This window comes from Orbicella faveolata, unplaced genomic scaffold (assembly GCF_042242905.1).
Source record: "Orbicella faveolata isolate gen_17 unplaced genomic scaffold, um_ofav_v1 contig_47, whole genome shotgun sequence".
Taxonomy (NCBI): Eukaryota; Metazoa; Cnidaria; class Anthozoa; order Scleractinia; family Merulinidae; genus Orbicella; species Orbicella faveolata.
Genome location: NW_028301577.1, coordinates 20,976,296 through 20,995,945, shown reverse-complemented (window position 1 = coordinate 20,995,945; position 19,650 = coordinate 20,976,296). Strand labels below are relative to the sequence as shown.

Below are 19,650 nucleotides of genomic sequence, written 5' to 3'. Positions count from 1 at the left end.
GGCGGCGGAAGCGCGTAAATGCCAAAATGACAGAGTGAAGCGTTGCGTCGAACTATTGGGGAATGAAATACGATCGTTGATGCAAAATAACTGTGCAGTGTTAATGACAAAGCATCAATCGCTCAAATGTTGTCAGCATTTTCTTGTATTTATTTTGGTTATATTTTTATAGATCTGTCAAGTTCTAGTATCAAAACATTCACAAAAGGTGTTGCGTTACGGGCCGCTTTTGTTCCTTATCTATCAGTGATCATGAATGTTCTGTTCAAAGTTTCCGGGAATTCATCTATCTTACATACCCCTTTAATTCATTTAAAGAGGAGGGATTCTTTTAAAAAGCGAGTGCGAGTTTTCACCCGCTAAAGATTTAAACATATCACGCCTTCTCAGAGAGAAATGCCACCACCAAAAGCCGCCAGCCAATGAAATAACAGAACCCCTAGCGTTCGCGTTAGAGACAGCGGCGGACGTATTTTTATTCTATCGTTGAACGTTCGGCTAGAATCGCGTCATTGCTTGCTATCCGAGAAAATGAACTTTTAAGTGAGCTCAATATTGTAGTGCCATAGGCATACCAGAATTTTGTTTATTTATTTCAAGTTCTTGTAAGAGGCTATGCATTGAAAAAAAAAAATCAATATACAAGAGTATTTTTCCTGATATTGCCTAGGGAAGAATTTTAATCTGGCTACGGCCGTGAAATGAAAGCATTATGGCGAAATGATGCAATGTCACTAACAGTATACAGTTTTGCGTCATTGGCTGTAGTCAGTAACCATGGCCATGCACGAGATAGAGCTTAGTTGTCGTCTATTGGTGGAAGCATTGACCACTGTCTAAAATAACAGGCTTATGCTAATTTGACTCGCGAGTTGAAAACATCTCTCTTTCTCGGAAACTGAAAGTTCATTACCATCAAGTTATTTCCTAACAGCTTTGGACGACCTGGTTTGCCCCTTCTACCAACGCATTGATGGAATCTTATGGCAAAATATTTGTTCAAAGAAGTCAGACATTTGGGTAAAAATGAAAGCATTTATAGCGAAATCGAAACAGGCGGAAAACAAATTTCGCTAGCAGTTTACAGTTTTCAATCATTGTCTGTAGTCGGTAACCATGGCCATGCACAAGAGCTCAGTGGTGTTCTATTGGTGGAAGCATTGACCCCTGTCTTAAATAAGAGAGGCATATGCTAATTGATTGACAAACGAGCTGAAACCAACTGTCGTCTTTCTCGGAAACTGAAAGTGCTTTATCATCAAGTAGTTTCTTGATATTTTAACACGTTTTACTAGAAACGAACCGAACGGATCTAACACATCTGATACACTTCGAAATGGACTTAGTGGTCCAGGCTGCAGCCATGTAAGTCATGTAAGGCTTAATTCGAACTTAGAGCTTGGAAATCATTTTGAAAACGACATTTATCGGAAGAGGTGCTTTGACAGTATATTATTTCGAGTAACAAACATGGCAGCTGCCGCCGCAGCTTCTTCTGCTGGATCATCGGTGTATGCTGTATCGGAGGAAAAGACGAATGGTGCAAAACTGGCACGATTACTGGTTGATGTAGGAACACATGTTCTTAGAAAGGTTTTACATTCTGTTCATCCACTTGCGACATTACAGCACGTATTAAACAACAATTTTCGCAAGCTTCAAAGTCTGAAATTCAGACGTGCAATATTCGATGACCAGTGGGCAAAGCTATTTCCAACTTCAGGTGATCCACCAGACTCGAAAACGTTCGACATAACGCTGTTGCATTTATTGCTTCGTGAAATCTGTCATCTAACGGCGCCCCCAACTGGATGGCACAAAATGCCTGCGGATGGTGATACCAGTCGTGAAGCAAACATCGTCCGAATCAAATGCTTCAGGAATGAGCTGTGTCACAGTGTTTCCACCGGTATTCCTAATGGCGAATTCGAAGACAAGTGGAGCAAGATATCCACGTCTTTAGAGTCACTTGAAGCTAGTGTCTACCGAAAGAAAATACAGGACCTGAAGGACGATCCCATCGATCACGACACTCGACGAGCGGTGGCGGAGCAAGTCGAACAGTGGAGGAGAGTGGAACAACATGACGAGTCAGACGACGCTACTTCTAACCTTTGCAGCTTTCTTCCAGACAAAGTACCAGAGAAACTTATGTTTGGTCGTGAGAAAGAAATAAAGGAAGTCAAAGAAATTGTACAAACTGGCACAGTGCCTGTTGTCCTGATAACCGGAGGGCCGGGATTTGGAAAGACAACTGTGGCTAACGAAGTGGCTCATGAGCTAGCCAAACCAGAAAACGAGAGGACTGTCTTGTTTTGCAGTCTACTGACACAGAGATCCTTCAATGAAGTAGCCACAGAAATGATCCATTCATGCGGTACAATCCACACAAAAGCGCCAGAGAATTCGGAGCAGTGGCTCAAAGGCTGGAGCAAACAGATCCAAACGCAAGTTACGTTTGTCCTCGACAATGCAGATGGTGTCCTTGAGTCGAAAGATCGAGGTTTGTTCCTAAACATCTTACGCGCGGTAAGAATGTTGTCGAAGCAAAAGGTGACATTTGTCATAACTACAAGAAAAACATTTAAAGATCCCAATTTGCAGTTGAGGGAAGTAAGACTAAACCCGGTTTTAGCCGATGAGGCGAAACGTATTCTTGTCTCTCGAATCTACGATCATGATATGCGAAATAAGCTTTGCAAGACAGAAAGATTAGTTGAGCTATGTGGCGGGATTCCATTGGCGCTTTGCATTGTTGGATCACTGCTCTCCGACTTCACGGAAGAAAAGCTAATAAAGCACCTGGAGGAGCAGCCTTTGACTGTTCTGAAAGACGATGAAACATCAGTAGAAAATGCAATCAAGACCTCATTTGACCTTCTGACTCAAGCTGAACATAAAGAAGCCTTCGTTCTTCTGTCTCTGTTGCCGGGTTCATTTAAATCAGATGCTGCGGAGGCTGTTTTGGAAGCATGCTCGATTCCTGGAACTCTGCCTGGATCCATCCTTCGCTCCCTGAAAAACAGATCACTTCTCGAGCAACCAAGCCCCCGAATGTATCAGATGCATCCGCTTATTCAAGCTTTAGCAAAGAAGCTTGGTGATGCTGAGTATCCCCATCTTGTTGCTGCGGGGGACAAATTGGCGTGTGCTCACTTTATGTCTCGCCTGGCTGAAAATGCCAATAGGTACTGGAGTAAGAACACTTGCAGAGAGTCAGTTGAGGCATTTAACGCGGACAGGCACAATTTCGAGTATTTTCTTCAAATCTACGCTCAAGGAAGGGAAAAGAAGGATGGCGATATCGTGGAATCCTGTAAAACTTTTCTCGATGATTTTCCCCAAAAGTGCATGTATTTAGAAATGTGTGTTCTTCCGAGATTTTACATTTCCATCCTAGAAAGGTTGTTGGAAACGTTTGTCTCGGAAACTCAACCAGTGCACAGAGTGGAACTTTTGTGCCTTCTTGGGCATGAAGTTAGAGAAGTAGGCGACACAGCAAAGTACAATGCCTATATGGAGAAAGCCAGAAAGCTCTATGAAGAAAACGGTACTGATTTTGCGACAAAACCGTTATCAGAAGTCATTTATCTTCATAGCTATGCCCGATTTCTTTCAGAAAGCAAAGTACCAGATGAACCTAAAAAAGTTTACCTGAAATCACTGCAGATCTGCAAAGAAAAACTCCCTGAACATCCTGAAAGAGCAGCAACATTGCTATTTGCTGGACGACACGATAAACGTCGCAAGGAAAAGATTGAGGCTGACCAAAAGATCAAGCAAGCATGGCAGCTTTTCAATAAGTGTCTTGGTGAACATTTCATGACTGCACAGTGCCTAAAAGACTTTGCCGACTTACTTTTCTTCTCTGGAAACAAGACTGAACTGGATAGAGCACTATCGTATTACCAAAAGGCTCTAGAAATGATGGAAAAATTGGGGATGGATGGTCATAAAGAGAGTATTCTGACTCTAAAAAACTACGGAGCTTGCCACAAGAAGAAAGGTAACTTTGAAGAAGCAAGAAATCTACTCGAAAAGGCAGAGCGCGTTGCCGAGATAGAACTAGATAAGGATCACAAGTGGAAAATCATGGTGAAGATTCAACAAGCTCTTTTGTATGAAAAAGAAGGAAAGAAAGACCAAATGGAGGAGGCGGTGAAAGGAGGACTTCAAATGGTTTACAGACTCGGACAGACGGCTGTAGAAAAACATGGCTCCGACTTACTGAAAATTCTAAATCGTCATCCAAACTCTAAACTCCAAACCGAAGTACACCGTCTGACGACTGAACCAATTGATCATGAGGGACTTTCGATGGGCAAAATTCTAAAGCAACCAATAGATGAGATGGGCAATAGAGACAAGATTCATCATCCACAGTCGTTCCCGGGGAGAGAATTTCCAAGTAAGTGACAGTTTCCAGAGCTTTAAATCAGTGTTCCTCTTGGTGCAATGCAATGGTTTGCCTAGTGGGAAGGTATTCTTTAAAAGACGGTTTGTCTATCTTCCCTTAAGTTTGAAAAGTTTGAAATTCCTCGCGTTTCGAGGGATTGCAATTTGAAAGGATATCGTAGCAGCGTTAACGGTGGACTCCCGTAAGTTTATTTCTTTGTCTGATTGTTGCAAAATAATTGTGCCTGAGACCGAGGTACATTGATGTTATTGTGATTCCTATATGCAGTCATGTTCTTGTTCTTATTTTCAGGGAATTTGCGTGGTCCAGATGGTCGATCCAGCAGAGGTCAGTGACAAGTAATCAAGAACCACTTCAGCGTTAGATATAGAAATAGATCATAGATGTAAATTTAATTTTTGGCAGCTATTTCCTGTCTAGTTAAAATTTAATTCCACTGTTTACTTTGTGTCCATTTAGGGGCCTCTGGATAAAGCCCTAACAATCTCCACAAAATGAATTCTTCCAGTACCACCTCTCACCACGGGGAGAATCTGTCTTTTGCACAGGTTTGCCGGTGGTTGGAATATCCCGCCCGTATAGTAATCGGAAATTTCGAAAAATTTCCCATGTATTTAGAGGCTGTTGCCGCCATAACTAATCCTATTAATCTGACGGATATCAAACTTGTCTCAACCGTTTTCCACCCGAGCATCAAAGAGAGAAAACGGACTTGGAGAAAGCCTAACAATTTCATTGTTCTTTAGGAAATGTTTACAGTCAAGACAGTCGGCGCAATGTTCCACAGGGTGATGACTCCTGGACAGCTGTGGGCAGAGGACAGAGAAAAGCAACTGTAATATGTTAATTTGTTTATCATATCAAACGCGAGGCTGTATGTCATCCCGATAATCAATATTATATGAGAAATGAGACTTGATTAAATAAGCCGTTACAAAGCTTCTTATTTTAATCCAAAATCTAGCGCTAGTAACAACGGAAAGGTACTGGAGAAAAAAAAGAACATGCTGCGCGGGGTTTGTTTGTCGATGACTCCTTGCGATCAAGTACTGTAAAGTATGTTATCAACAATGTACACTAAAAACTTGTTCAAATTTCTCTGAGACACCTTAAACGATTAGGAACAAACAGATCAAATTTGGGGCGAAAAAGGTGAAGTAGGTTTTATTTCTCTCCGTACTTATAAAGAGTCTGGGTGACTTACGGTTTGAGCTGACACGGTGTTCGAACGTGTTGAAACATACTGTGATCGCGACCCCCTTGCAATGGAGCAAATTTCTACTTGGTCAACCTTTGCTCTAACGTTATTTGTTATTGTCAAACAGCTCGCTAAGCGCACAAATGCATATGCGCATGTTATTTACTGATATGACACTCCCCTGCTTCTCGTCACCATTTTCCCCGCAGCGATTCATAAATAACGTTTTGAAAAACTTGAGCAAATGTTTTGTTACAAATCTGTTGTTTGTAACCTGCATAGAGGTGTTTTAATTCTGCTTTATTTTAAGGCTTTGTTCGATTATATTTTTATCTCAACTCCTTCGAAAGAAGGCAACGCAATGGTTAATTAAGCAATTGCTGTCAAATGAAACATGTTTGCCCTTAATAGGCGCCTTCCTCAGTGATTGGACAGTTAGTAGTCAATATGTCTGTCCACCGTTGGGCTCCTATCTGGCTCTTTGCATTAATATCTTTATCTGTTTGTAGAATATCAATATTGAATTTTGCCTTAAGCAGGGCAATTCGGCATCACAGATCACTGCTTCGTCCAGTCGAAACTTTGATGGAATTCAGGAAGAACTTAGGACTCTTCTATTGGAGAAGAAAGCTCCAGACGAAGAAGTATTCGAATGGATCAATGTAAGTGTGTTGCATCAAAAAAGTATAAGTGAGAAATGTCGTATCATTGTTGTTTCTCGATTGCATGAAAACGTCGTCTGATTTCTTATTAACACCGGGTCTCTAAGGTAGAGCTGTAAATATTGTATCACTGTATTTTCTCGATATAATGCCGGGCAAAATAAGCTTCTGGATTAATGGCAAGATATCACGATGGCTACCCGTTCGATTTAAGGTGCGCGCGCTTCGCGCTTGGGCCTTAAATCGGGAAAAAACCTCGGACCGTAACTTACAGTATGGACCGAGAAGACGAGGTTAGTAAAAGGTATATCAGTAGCAGGTTATGTTGGAGTATCGTCATCAGCTAGCACCATCCTAAGCAGGCCAATCAACTCATATCAACTCTTCCCTAATGCCGTGCAAAGATATGTGCATTTTATGGTGATAAAAGTCAATGTGGCTGACTTATTTCCTTTTCGCTAGGAAAATCTTAATCCAGCGGATACCAGAAAGATTCCGTTCATTAGAGCTCTGGTAACGATTGTCTGTGAAGACGCAATGGATAGAGGTAAGTTACCACGGTTGCGGGTTTGGCTGTTCTGCTTAGTGAAAACATTCTCTTACTTATTTGTTTTCCTTTGTTATCTCCAAAAGAAGACGGAGGCCATTGTAAATGCAATCTTGGTCGCTTGAAGAGCAGAAGAAATCTCCTCCGAAAGTATATTGACGACGATACCAATCTAGAGCTCCAAGCTCTTTTTGCGGTACAGGCACTCTTTGTCCAGCTGGACTACCCACCAGGTACAAATGTATAAACTTGTTGCTTATCTACGATCTTGTCCCGTTTAACAGTCTATTTTAATTTGCTGCGTGATTTAATCGAGATAACAGCTCGAGAATAAGCTGCGCACTGAATTACTCCTCTACAAATTTCCGTGCGAGCAAAAACTAAGTGTATCGAGCTTTATGCAGGCCACATTCGCGAATTCTAGTTTAACCTCCAGTAACTTCCGCTACGATGTTCTGAGAAGCAGGACCTTAGAGAATCTGGAAACGAAATATTTCATGGATTTTGGGGCAAGGTCCAGTAAGGTGACTCGGTGTGTGTGAGTTGAACTTTTCTGTGAAGCTTTTACTTTCAAATCATTAGAAAGGTCTAGCAATCTGATTTCTCATTTTGAAACAAAATATAGAAAGTGATAAAATTCTGAATTTAAGTTGTCTCCTCGCCTCTGGTTGGCCTCTCTCTCGGGAAATGAAAGACTGGAGGGGACGGCTGAAATACAGGTGATGGCAAACAATTAATAAAGTTTCTTCTGAAAGAAGTCTCTTATGGTACTGGCTTTGTGTTTGCTGTTACAAGATCGATCTTGAAGCAGAGCTAACTCAACTCTTGAAATCTATTTTTTGCCACGTCTTTTAAGCAGCAATCGCAGAACACTATTGGATTCTTTTTAGCGGAGCCCAAGCGGATCCCCATACTCGTATAGGAAAGAAAAGGAAACCCACGAGTTGATTTTCTCATGGTTATCATGGCTAGCGGTATTGCTCGTGGGCGCGTACGCACGACGGCGACGGCGACGGAGTCGCGCAACATGGCGGCCATACTTCAAATAATAGTTTGACAGAGATATGCAGCCTTGGTTTACCGTGTACTTCTTTGATATTGGACATCCAAGTTATGATCAATTGACACCTGTCAAAACAAGGTATCCGCTGACCAGTATCACGTGACCACATCGCGAGCTCAAGTATACAGCTCATCGAGGTTGCGTGTTTTTTTAAAGTTGACCGCTGACCAAGTTCTGGTTTTCGAATAGATCGCGGGCTCATCCCAGGTTAACTTGTTGAAAACAGGGCAGGATTGTTCGGAAGCCGGTTAAAGCTAACCCAGGATTAAAAGTTAACCGAATTATAACTTTTTCTTCTATGCAAATGTTTTTTGCTGCTTTGTTTTGTGTATATAGTGATTATTAAAACTCAAAACAGAAGGCCAAGCAATATGCACAAAACCTCAACGCAGTTACGAAACTCAAATCAAAATTCCATTTTTTCCTGGGTTAACTTAATTTGGAAGAAACAAAACACAAACCGCGGTGATAAACATGGAACCAAAACGCATGTTAAACAAAGTTAATTTCCTTGACGTTTCGTATGTACAACATACATCTTCAGAAGTGACCGTTAACTAGTTTATCACCGCAGTTTGTGTTTTGCTTCTTCTAAAGCTACGATGGCCAAGGAAAAAGAGTTTTTATAACTTAATTTGGCTCTGAACAACCCGGCCCAGGAGCTACGCTTTTAGGCTGGCCTAAATCTATATATTATTTGATGCATGTTGGAAATGGCAAATTATACCCATGGCTCCCTCTCTCTATCATTGGTGCAGCGATATTTTATAAGCCGCACTTTCGAAAGTAGAAAGCCTCTTACGCAGACGCTCAATAGGCTCGTCACGCAATCTTTGGGGGAGGAGGATTGCGTGACGCGCCCAGAAAGTAGACGGCATTTTGAGGCCCTTCGGATGTACCATATCACGGCTCGGCGACCCACCCAGCCCCGCTTTAGCGATCTGTGTTTGGTGCACGAAACTTCTAACGAAACGTTGTATACGTATTCTGTTTCTTGGGAGGCTGGTATCTTTTTTTCGTTTAATCGAATTTTTTTTTTTTTTAACTCATCCAGGTTTCATCAAGACGTATTTTGACAGTTTGTATGACGAGGAGATCATCACAGAGGAATCATTCAACACCTGGGAAAGCAGTGTTGAAGAGGAACGAGGCAAGGGCGTGGCCATAGTCGCCAGTGCTGAATTCTTCCGCTGGCTTAGAAGCGCAGCTGAAGAGCCTGGTGAGGAGAGTTAAGAAATTCATCGCGAAGTTGAATAACTGGCACTTAAAAATGCACTCAGTGATCGCATGAAACTTCAAGAGCAGATATACACCGTGAAATCCTGGTGTTTAGTTTCTGCGTTTTCATTTAATTTTTTTGTGGGATTTTTGGGTGGTGACGAATAAACCTTAGCCTTAATTAACGTTTTATAATGAGTACTTTACTCTTTACTCTTTACTCTCGACCACCAAAACAAATGCACGGTTATCAAGTTCAAATAACGTTTGCCAAATTGGAACATTTTAAATTATACGTACAGTTTACATAAAGATCAGGTTTTAATCTTATCTCAATCTACGCTACAGCTGCTGCTGTTGTTTTTAGTCCGAGGAGATACGTTTTCTGTGGCCAGACTGACTCGTCCCCAGTCGTCTTTTTGAAATCTCATACAGCGCGTGCGGAACGGGGCGAGTTGGGAGCGCAGGATGAGATCATCACCCCTTGCTCACCTTTGTGCCACGTGTATAAAGACGACTGGTGACGAGTCAGGTAACCAGACTGATGCGTTTATTACCAGATTCATACAGAGCAGCTTTCACTAGAATGTCGAGATTAATTGCATTTGCTTTGGTTTGCATTACAACGCTAAGCGAATGGCTTAAAAAAAAACTCGTGCCACATCGTCATGCAATCAAAAGTAAAACCAAAACCAATTATTACTCGCACGCAAACGTTTTCCCGCGCTTCGCGTCAGCGAACGTGTTTGCTTCGTGGCTTGATTGGTTCATTGGATTGTCTGTATGCTTTGTGATTGGCCAGAGCGAATTCTTTAATTTTGGTTTCAAGATACTCGGTTGAAAACTGCATTATGGAAAGCGGGCTCTTATAAGTAGTTTTTACTGTATATTGTTCAGTAGTCTATTATGTGCAATTTTCACTACTAATGCATGGTTAGCAGTGAACAGTCAGGCGTGCTTAAGTTCACGCGAAAGGCATTCTTTTCGGCAATAGGCGATGTTCGGGTTTGTTGTCATTTGTTCCTTTTTTTTGATTTATCACGAGTTTAAACAATGAAACTACAGTAGGGAAAAGGAAAAGGAATTAATTAATTAGAAGAACAGCATTGAAACATGTTTTAGCATGTCGGTTTGTTTGTATTATTTTAAGTGGAGTTTTACGATGATAGGTAGACCACTGGCAAAGGAAAAATTAGATTTATTTGCCGGGGTGTATCGCACTGGAATTTTAAAGCAGTTACAATTCAGTTCAGCAGTTCACCCGAGGCCCAAGCGATAGATAAAGAAAAGAGAAACGAAAATCGAGGGATATGATTTTTTAATTCAGCGGCCTGACATACATTTGCTCTAACTCCACCCACCCCCCCCCCCCCCCCTCCCCGCCTCCGTGCCCAAACTCGAGCATAGGAGCATATAGATCGTTTTCACGTGACGTCGTCACTTTCTAAAATCCAAAACTAAAGAGCCACCAAAGTTTTTATCCTCGTCCGGCATAAGAGGCGGTATATTTATATCCGTTTACAGTTTTACAGCTCAATAACGTGCTTCGTTTGGAATCCAGAGCATTTTGAATTTCAGGGTTATGGAGATGCGTGACCCAAGGCTACGATCGAAGTTCGTCGAAAAATACATATTTATCTCATGATTTTGAGCCTTTTTAGAAGTTAGAGCATTAGGAAAAGTGCTTATGTAAATGCTTGTTTGATCAGTACTGATAATCAGTCGCCTAGATAGCCAAAGGAAGTTCCAGATGTTTACACTATTTTCCGGCCGCCATATTGGTGTACCACGGAGGTACACCAACATGGCGTTTTCATACTGGGCTCTGTAAATATCTGTGAAACATTTCGACGAATATCTGAAGTTTGGGGAAACACACAGGCCTAAAACTTGGAGAAGTGTCTTATTTAGTTATCTTCTATAACATCATAGTTTCATAGCTTTTTCCAAAAAATGGTTTTCGATTTATTTTTTTATTGCGTGACAGTGAAAACGATCTATTAGTCAAAGTGATTTAAATTTGTTTGAATTTGTTACTCGAGATTAATTGACCTCCAACTGTGAATCGTCTGAATAAGTTGTTAGAAGTATATTCGAGGACGAAATAATTATGTCTTACCGCAAAATAACTGACTAGCCCTATGTCAGAACGTGTAGAACAACTGTGGATAGGTTTTGAATAAAAATTATAATTCTTGTGCGTCAACTTAGATGTTACCATGGTAATCTGTATTTTCAGTCTGCCTTCTGTACACTCTCTCTTGATAACAAGATAACCAATCATGCGGTATATTATGTTTCCCACCTCAAAATTAATCTTTATCGATAAAATAAAAAAATATACATGGATTGTTGTTTCTCCTTCAAGTCTTATGTCAGGGAAAATTTTATTCCGCAGTTAAATCAACGGGTTCGCTTTTGACACTTTCGGGTTGAATTTTACGCAGTGCAACATCGCCTGGAACAACATCCTTGTGAAAACCCAGATCTATTGAAGGCGCTCCGGACTTTGCCAGCGGTAGCTGTTCGGATTTCACGTAAACCTCGCTGCCGAAATATTTGATCGGTTCTTCGCATCGGTGCTCGGTCCTTCGCCTGAGTAGAGGCAGTAACAGGGCCACAGAAATGAGCAAACCTCCGATAGAGAGGACTGAAAGTCCTGAAATGACAAAAATATCAATGAAAAGATTGATCTGATGCAATTCTTTTCTTTCCTCGTGCGACACATGGGAGTGGCGACTTTTTTGAGGCTTTTGAGGCACCATAAACCCCATCAGAATTGCTATGACCCCGATTATCAACAGTACACAACCACAAGCCACTCCCCAGTTACAACATTCAGATGATTGCGCTCCTTTTGAGCGATCGGGGGCGCAGTCACAACACGGTCCCTGCTGGGGTATCGGTTCGTACATATGACGGTGGTACCCTCGTATGAGACCTAATCGTGGACCGTGACTACTGTCCGTTTGGTAATAATATGGTGCCAACGCGCCAGAATTTTCGCGGTAAGCCGAGTGGAGCGGATAAACAGTCCCGTTAACTCCACTGTTCGCCGCTCTGTGGCTTGAATAAAAATCGACATTGTTTGTCGCCGTAGCTTGGTGTGTGATAGATTGATATCTCCTTTCTTGATCGTGGGCCATTTTGCATATTTCTTGCGGAGCGATCTTGCATGATCAATATGTCGCTGGCGCCATCTGTTAGGGCGAGGACTTCATCCTCGCGTTTTCAGAGCAGTAGAGTTAACACAGAGAAACAGGTGAATTTAAAAGACGATAATCGTGTTGCCATTGCGGAACTAGGCCCATCCCATGTAAAGTGTTTGCCGCGGTTGCCTTCGGTCGGAGATCGGCGCCAGTTGAAATAAAATAATCTCGGTCTTTTTCAGAAAAAGGAAAAAAAATCCGTCGCAATCAGTGGAAAAAATGGTTCCTTCTATGACTTGACTACGCCTTTAAAGAGTGGGAAAAGCCCAGAGTTTTTAAACAAGCCACGAACGTCTTGTAGCTCCGTGAATGTATATTCTCGTTTTTCCTGTTAAATGATAATAACTGATGGGAAAGCATATCTCCATAGCGCCTTCAAGCCCTTACTGGTATTTACCCGCATGCCAGTTGAATAATTCATGATATCTCATAATAATGTCAGTGAAACAGTGATCTGATTGGTCTGTTGTACAGTAGACAATAGGTCCATTTGGTCAATTTTATTGAGTTAATGTTTGTTCAGATGAAAGAATATAAAACTAGTATTTCTCTATCTTTGTTGCTAAAGCTGCCAAAATAGACAGCAGACGGCCTTCACAATTATCTATTCAAACTTTTGGTGAAGACAACGTAAAAAAAAAAAAGAATTCTTGACTAGTTAAAAATAGGGTATAATTACATACTATATCAAAGAGTTTAAATTAAGTTTGAACTAGAAGTATATGTATCATTTCAAAATAAGAAAAAATTTTAATTAACCGACCAAAGTCAATCAAAAAATTAAAAGAAATGTACTTTGCCTAATTCTCAGCGTTGGATATTTGACACTATGCCATAAGAACAGCTGGTAATGTTTCTGCCACTTGAGCTGCGAAATATTTTAAGTTAGGAATTGCCGAATCGATTGCTGAGCTGACAAGTGCCAAAATGTGTTAGCCTCTTCCAATCCCTATATGACCGAATACACCAAATAAGTGCAATGGAGATTGAGTGGGTATTTGGTCTTTGGATCAATCGGAGGTCAGTAGACGACAATGCAACATACAGGTTGCTCGAATAACTCGATTGAAGATTTCTTAACTTTGCTTATGAACAATAGATATCCCCTTGTCTCCTTAACAATAAATTAACTCATTTTAAAAGTAACAAATGTTTCCCGACGTCTTACTAGCCTCAATTTAATTAAATTTCTCTCTATAAGTCTAGTACCCATAAAGAGAAGGTGAAGCTCCGGGACCGAGAGACTTTGAGGAAGTCTGTTTAAAAAAAAAAATAAAAAAAAAATAAAAAAAATAGAAGAAATAAAAGAAATAGTGTCTCTTTGTTCATCTGGACGAGGCACCAAACTAGTGAGAATTTTTCTGAGAATCCACGAAGCAATGGAAATATTTGATTGTCCACAAAACATCGGCATATTTAGAATGACTGTGACGCAAAAAAATTCAATTTTATAATGTCGTAGGCAAATTTGTTCACTCATCACAAAAGCAGTAAGACGGTTTTTGTTCTCTTTGTTAGTCCTGAGCATATTGTGGCACAATTTAAGTTACTGTAGCCATGATAGTAACAAAACTGAAGCATAATGAGGACAATATAAAAACAGATACCGATATAACGTAGGATGATTTCTTTTAAAAGTGTGACTATATTTCGGCCGGCCAAACCAGCCTTCATCAGGTACAAAGAGAATTTTACATTGGAAGGGGTGTTTTTGTAGTAAATTTGCGTAATACGGGAAATACGGTAAACTAAATATTAACTGATTGAAGATAATGAGGTAAAATGAAATGATGCATTGCATAATAATATGTTTCTTCGCGGATTGGGATCAATTGTTCTGGCTTTTTGAATTCAAAAAGCTTCCGTGGACTTCCGTGGCCTTGCGGACTGAGTATCGCTTTGAAAAGATTCTCCCCCCAGAAACGATTTTTTAGCATAAGGTGGACGACCCTCGTTTCTCGTTATCTCAAACATTCCAAATAAAATTAAGGAGGAAAATTGTTCGTTCTAAAAAATTATGTTATGAGACAGTATAAATGATTGTGCACAGCTTGCCGGTTTCACAACATATTTTCGTGCAACGTATAAAGAGAAACATATCTTTAAAACTGCGGGAACACACTTGCGTCAGATGGCTAGTGCAAATTTTTGCGGGGGTGTCATATTTTTGTAGGAAATCGTGGGAAAGTTTTATGCGGTTTCAAGGTCACGAGCTGACGTCATGTACGGCTGCATTGTATATTGGTTTTCCTTGGAAATCAAGATGGCGGAAAAGTGTGAAATGGAGATATGCTGTGTTCAGCTGAGAGCTGTAATTGTTTTGGCACAGTCCTGATCCCAAACGTCCCAATCACCACCTAATGTGATCGGAAATTACGTCGACGACATTATCGGGAAATTTTTGTTGGCCCCAACACCACTTGAGCCTTCGAATGACGGAGTCGCTAGTAGCCAGCGGAGCCTTACATGACAAGTGTAGGAATGATTGCACCAAGAGCGAAGTCGGACGTCTGAGAATCAGGCTTACTTCAGGTACTGCATCCCGCAGTTCCCTCCTGCTTCGTTTTCAATTTTTCACACCACATCGTCTCTTCTCACCATGTCAGTGAGCGCATAAGGTCGTCATCATTCTGTCACATGTCATGACATCAAGTGGCTCTTCAGGCTCCCAATCTTCATTTTTGACGGTGAGTATGATCGAGCACGATATTTGTTTCTGAGCTTCTTTAACCCGAAGACACTGGTATATGTTTTCTGGTTGTGTTTTCCATGCTCGGACATTGCTAGAGGCCATCAAGGCTTATAAAGGCTTTATGAAGTAAGTTAAATCGACGAAACTTAGCCGGTTTTCACTTCGGAATAGCCTGCAAGTAAGCCTATTGAAGCACAAGGAAAGAACAAAACGAAACTATTGAAATTATTTCAGTGGTCTTCTTGAGCTTGTGTTTGTGCTTTTGTCAATGGTTCAGTTGATTCCGTTTCCACCGCGAAATGAGCACTATGTTACTACAGACAACGAAATATGTGTTTTTGATTTTAATTTAATAAACTCTTAAAACCAGCAACGTATAAATTTAATAATATCACAACTTTACTTGCGTAGACGCAGTTGTAAGGCCTAAATATCTGTCGTAAATTTTTATTACTTAGCTAGTGGGCAAGTTCTAAATGGAAATGGGCCATACATTTCTGGAAAAGCAACTGAACTGCCAAACTTTTATCGGGGTACTAGTTTCAACTCATCTAATTAGCTTAAATGACGACCTGGTAAGGTATTGAATACAATGGACCATATGTGAAGTTTTTGTCAGGCCCCGTTTACAAGCAGGTAAGGTACCCTAGTACTAGGGGTACCCTAACAAGGGGGTCAAAGATAGCCCGGGGGTCAAAGATAGCCCGCGTTTACAAAGTGTTTCAGGTAGGGTTACCCTACTGCCCGGGACAACTCTAGCCGGTCACCCTTTAGTTTGGTTAACCAAGTAAATAATACACACAATCGATAAAAATTTGGTGCCAAAACCTATTTTCACTTGAATTACGTGGTTTATCACTTCCACTGAAATCATTTCAATTTCTAAGCTGAGCTGAAATCAAAGAGATATTTTTCTTTAGTAAGGGATGAATTTGACGGCAAAACTATAAACAATTCTGCAATGGAATATTTTGGCGACAGTTGGCGACAAACATTATTTCGAAAATTTTTTTCGCAAAAGCACCAAAAGCCGTTATTCGAATTTTTTCCTATCCAAAGCAAAACTAAAACAAAATACGAATTGACACGATGTTTGTTAAGTCATAATTTCTTTGTTTTGCCGGTATTTTTGTTTTAATCACATTTTGTTTCTTGTAACCCAAATAAAGTTTTCCCGGGTCGGCGAGTTGTCCCTAGCAGAGCCCGTTTACAAGGCAGGCAGCGTTACGCCAGTGCTACCTCCCTCTAAACAGGGCCTAAATTCTGATCATCACAAACACGAACAGCAAAATACATCGATAATTCAAGAAAAAGCGTCTTAAAAATAAGAGTAATTCTATCTTCAACTTGAGAGATCCTATATCATATTTTGAGGAATGTATTGCGTTACTCAAATCTGAGAGCAGCATGACAGTCACGTGACGCACACAAACAAACAGTATTTAAAATATTTGAAATCCTGCACACTTTACTTTTAAAATGAAGAATTCACTATTTCTGGCCTACTGTTTAAACTCTTTCAGGAACAAATAGATCAAAATCTGATTTCCAAGATCGGGGTGGTCTGATGTGCTTTCACGCATGACCAATGCTATGTTTTAAGAAAGGACAAAAACTTTTCCGCTGGCAATATTTTGTTAATTTTACCGCGGTGTCCCTTTAATATCCTTGAGACAGAAAAATTCGCTTTCAAAAGCATGCTGAATGTCAAGCCAGATTAAATGTTTGAAAGATCTGGTCGTAGATGAATACCGTCATAAGGTTTATAATTAAAGAACAGTCAGGGCTGTTTTGAAAAACATGCGCAAAGTATTTAAGCTTAATACAGTATTTCGGATTTTCTTTGATATACCAGCGACTTAGATATCAAACTCAAAAATTTACTGAAAATCAGTCTTCTAAAATCGTATTTCTTCGTTCAACACTATTGCTGTTCCAACTGAAAATGTTGAATACACTTTAGCGCAATACGGTAGTTGTACATCGATTGCTGGTCGAGGTAAACATTAAGACTAAAAGCTAAATAGATTACGCGACTAATTGCAGTGCAAGCTCTTTCCAGATAATCGTATTTGTTCTACAAACACTGGCAACCAACTCAGGCATACTAAGTGATAATAAATGTAAGCCTGCCATCTGGTCCAAGTCTTCCTTACCCTTTGCGAATTCCCGTAAGAGTTTTCCGCAAATTTTCGATGTACAAGCATGCCTCTCGTATGGTCTGCAGCTTCGTGATTCGCTTGTTTCCTCGTAAAGACGGAATTAATTCTTTCAGTTTCTTGTACGCAATCTGTTCGGCCTCGGTTCTTTGCTTATCTTTGACGGAATTTCGCTTACGCTTTTTCGTAGGCGTCTGCTGGTTAGGAACGATTCTTGTTTCACCAAATTTCGAATTCGCCATCTTTGACACTTCTGTTTGACTTTTTAGGTAAACAAAGTCTGGATTAATTCCTGGTATACCCTCATTTTCGTAGAGGAACTCTCTGTTTTCAGTGCACATAAGATTGTAGTCATAATCTGATATCCTAGAGTTATCCATAGATCTAAAACAGTAAGAAAATACAGGGAATTTTCAGGACCGAGTTAATACCAGAGTACATTTGAACACTGTTCAGTCAATCGCGCGTTTCCAGAGTAGTACAAAGGAAAATTTTAGCTTACATAAGAATTAAGCGAAGAGGATTTCTTAACACGTAATTGACCTACCGTCTCTCTTAGTTCCGTGTACAAGATGCTTTAAAATGGAGGTGACAGAAATTATCGTTCTATCGAGAAGCAAGGTTCTGAAGATCCACGTGGGCTTGGTGAAAATCAAACCTGACCTGTCAATCAAAATATTTTCACCGAGTACCTAAAAACGCCCATGGGGTGGGGGGGGGGGGGTGCACTCAACAGATCTCAACAAACAAAACACAAACCGCGGTGATAAACATGGAACCAAAACGCATGTTAAACAAAGTTAATTTCCTTGACGTTTCGTATGTACAACATACATCTTCAGAAGTGACCGTTAACTAGATTACAATCGAAATTTAAACGCGAAGAGAAAGAAAAAGACTGGTATCTAATAATATGTAACAAGACTAATAGTTAATAACAAACAGATGAGTGAAAAAAAAAAAAAATATTACCATAATAATTGATGGTGTTGCCATGGGCTCCCCTTTGGGTCCTGTCTTGGCCAATATTTTTATGTGTCATTTTGAGGAGAAGTGGGTGATGAATAACAGTGCTCGTCCTACCATTTGGTTCAGATACGTTGACGACACCTTCACCTTATTTGACAATAAGGACGCTGCTGTTAAATTTCTCTCTTATCTCAACGACCGACATGTCAACATCAAATTTACCATTGAATTTGAACAGGATCACGAACTTCCATTCCTTGATGTTCTTGTCAAACGCCATAACAATTCATTCTCAACATCCATTTACCGTAAGAAAACTTTCACTGGCCTTTACACGAAATGGGACTCCTTCACACCTCCCAAGTACAAGATAAACCTCATCCGCACCCTTACTTATCGTTGTCTTCGCATCTGTTCATCGTCTTCATCATTACAGTCTGCCTTGGATGATCTCAGGAAGCTATTGTCACGCAATGGTTATCCCCGTTGTATCATCACGTACAACATGAACGATGTAGTGAATAGACATCAAAACAAACCTAAAGACCCTATCACTACAGTTCCCAAGAGAGAAATCTTCATTGTTTTACCATTTTTAGGGTTCCAAAGTAAAGTAATTACCCAGCAACTTAAATCTTGTATCTATAAGTTTTATGGTTGTTTTAACGTTAAAATAATTTTCCGAAACACCCGCCGAATCAAATCTTTTTTCCCGTACAAGGACAGGTTCAGCCGTTCTCAGATGTCTAAGGTGGTTTACAAGGCAAGCTGCTGGGACTGTGATGATTTTTATATAGGAAAAACAAAGCGTCGACTACACGATAGAAAAACTGAACATTTTAAGGCCCTTGCTAAAAGCGGTCACACCTCAGCCATTGCGGATCACGTTACTTCCACGGGTCATAATATTAAATGGGACAATTTTGATATCTTAGCAACTGGTAGGTCAGATATACATTGTAAAATTAAGGAAACATTGTTAATTCGTGATTTAAAGCCAGCCTTGAATGAAAACGTTGGCAGTGAAAAACTTTTTCTTTACTAGCATTTTGTATTGTTATTATTATTATGGTAATTTTTTTTTTTTCACTCATCTATTTGTTATTAACTATTAGTCTTGTTACATATTATTAGATACCAGTCTTTTTCTATCTCTTCGCGTTTAAATTTCGATTGTAATCTAGTTAACGGTCACTTCTGAAGATGTATGTTGTACATACGAAACGTCAAGGAAATTAACTTTGTTTAACATGCGTTTTGGTTCCATGTTTATCACCGCGGTTTGTGTTTTGTTTCTTCTAAAGCTACGATGGCCAAGGAAAAAGAGTTTTTACGATTTAGATCTCAACAAAAATTTTATACGAGGAGGCCCCGTCCTGAGGTTCAAACACTTTTATTTACCGCTTTTGACAGAAAAGGTAACCCTTTGATACCTTTTTAAAGAACAAAGTATACTATAGCAGGGCTCCTGACTATAGGGAGTACCCACGGGTAAATTCTAAAAACGAAGACGAAG

General features: G+C 40.2%; 4 protein-coding genes across 4 annotated transcripts; 2 read left to right on the top strand and 2 right to left on the bottom strand.

Moving 5' to 3' along the window:
- Positions 1-703: 703 nt before the first annotated feature.
- On the top strand, positions 704-11,315 carry LOC110067589 (uncharacterized). The gene is made up of 7 exons (XM_089279013.1): positions 704-4,408; positions 4,709-4,744; positions 5,164-5,252; positions 6,155-6,277; positions 6,740-6,824; positions 6,911-7,057; positions 8,942-11,315. The coding sequence occupies exons 1-7, from the start codon at positions 1,471-1,473 to the stop codon at positions 9,118-9,120; spliced, it is 3,597 nt and encodes a 1,198-aa protein (XP_089135139.1). The 5' UTR covers positions 704-1,470; the 3' UTR covers positions 9,121-11,315.
- Positions 10,407-12,706, bottom strand: LOC110067616 (uncharacterized). Its single transcript, XM_089279031.1, has one exon. The coding sequence runs from the start codon at positions 12,249-12,251 to the stop codon at positions 11,493-11,495; it is 759 nt and encodes a 252-aa protein (XP_089135157.1). The 5' UTR covers positions 12,252-12,706; the 3' UTR covers positions 10,407-11,492.
- A 3,443-nt stretch (positions 12,707-16,149) lies between these two features.
- Positions 16,150-17,862, bottom strand: LOC110067690 (uncharacterized). The gene is made up of 2 exons (XM_089279036.1): positions 17,713-17,862; positions 16,150-17,549 (listed from the first exon to the last, which is right to left on the bottom strand). The coding sequence occupies exon 2, from the start codon at positions 17,543-17,545 to the stop codon at positions 17,159-17,161; it is 387 nt and encodes a 128-aa protein (XP_089135162.1). The 5' UTR covers positions 17,546-17,549; positions 17,713-17,862; the 3' UTR covers positions 16,150-17,158.
- On the top strand, positions 17,861-19,387 carry LOC149097554 (uncharacterized). The gene has a single exon (XM_089279024.1). The coding sequence runs from the start codon at positions 18,160-18,162 to the stop codon at positions 19,177-19,179; it is 1,020 nt and encodes a 339-aa protein (XP_089135150.1). The 5' UTR covers positions 17,861-18,159; the 3' UTR covers positions 19,180-19,387.
- Positions 19,388-19,650: the final 263 nt, after the last annotated feature.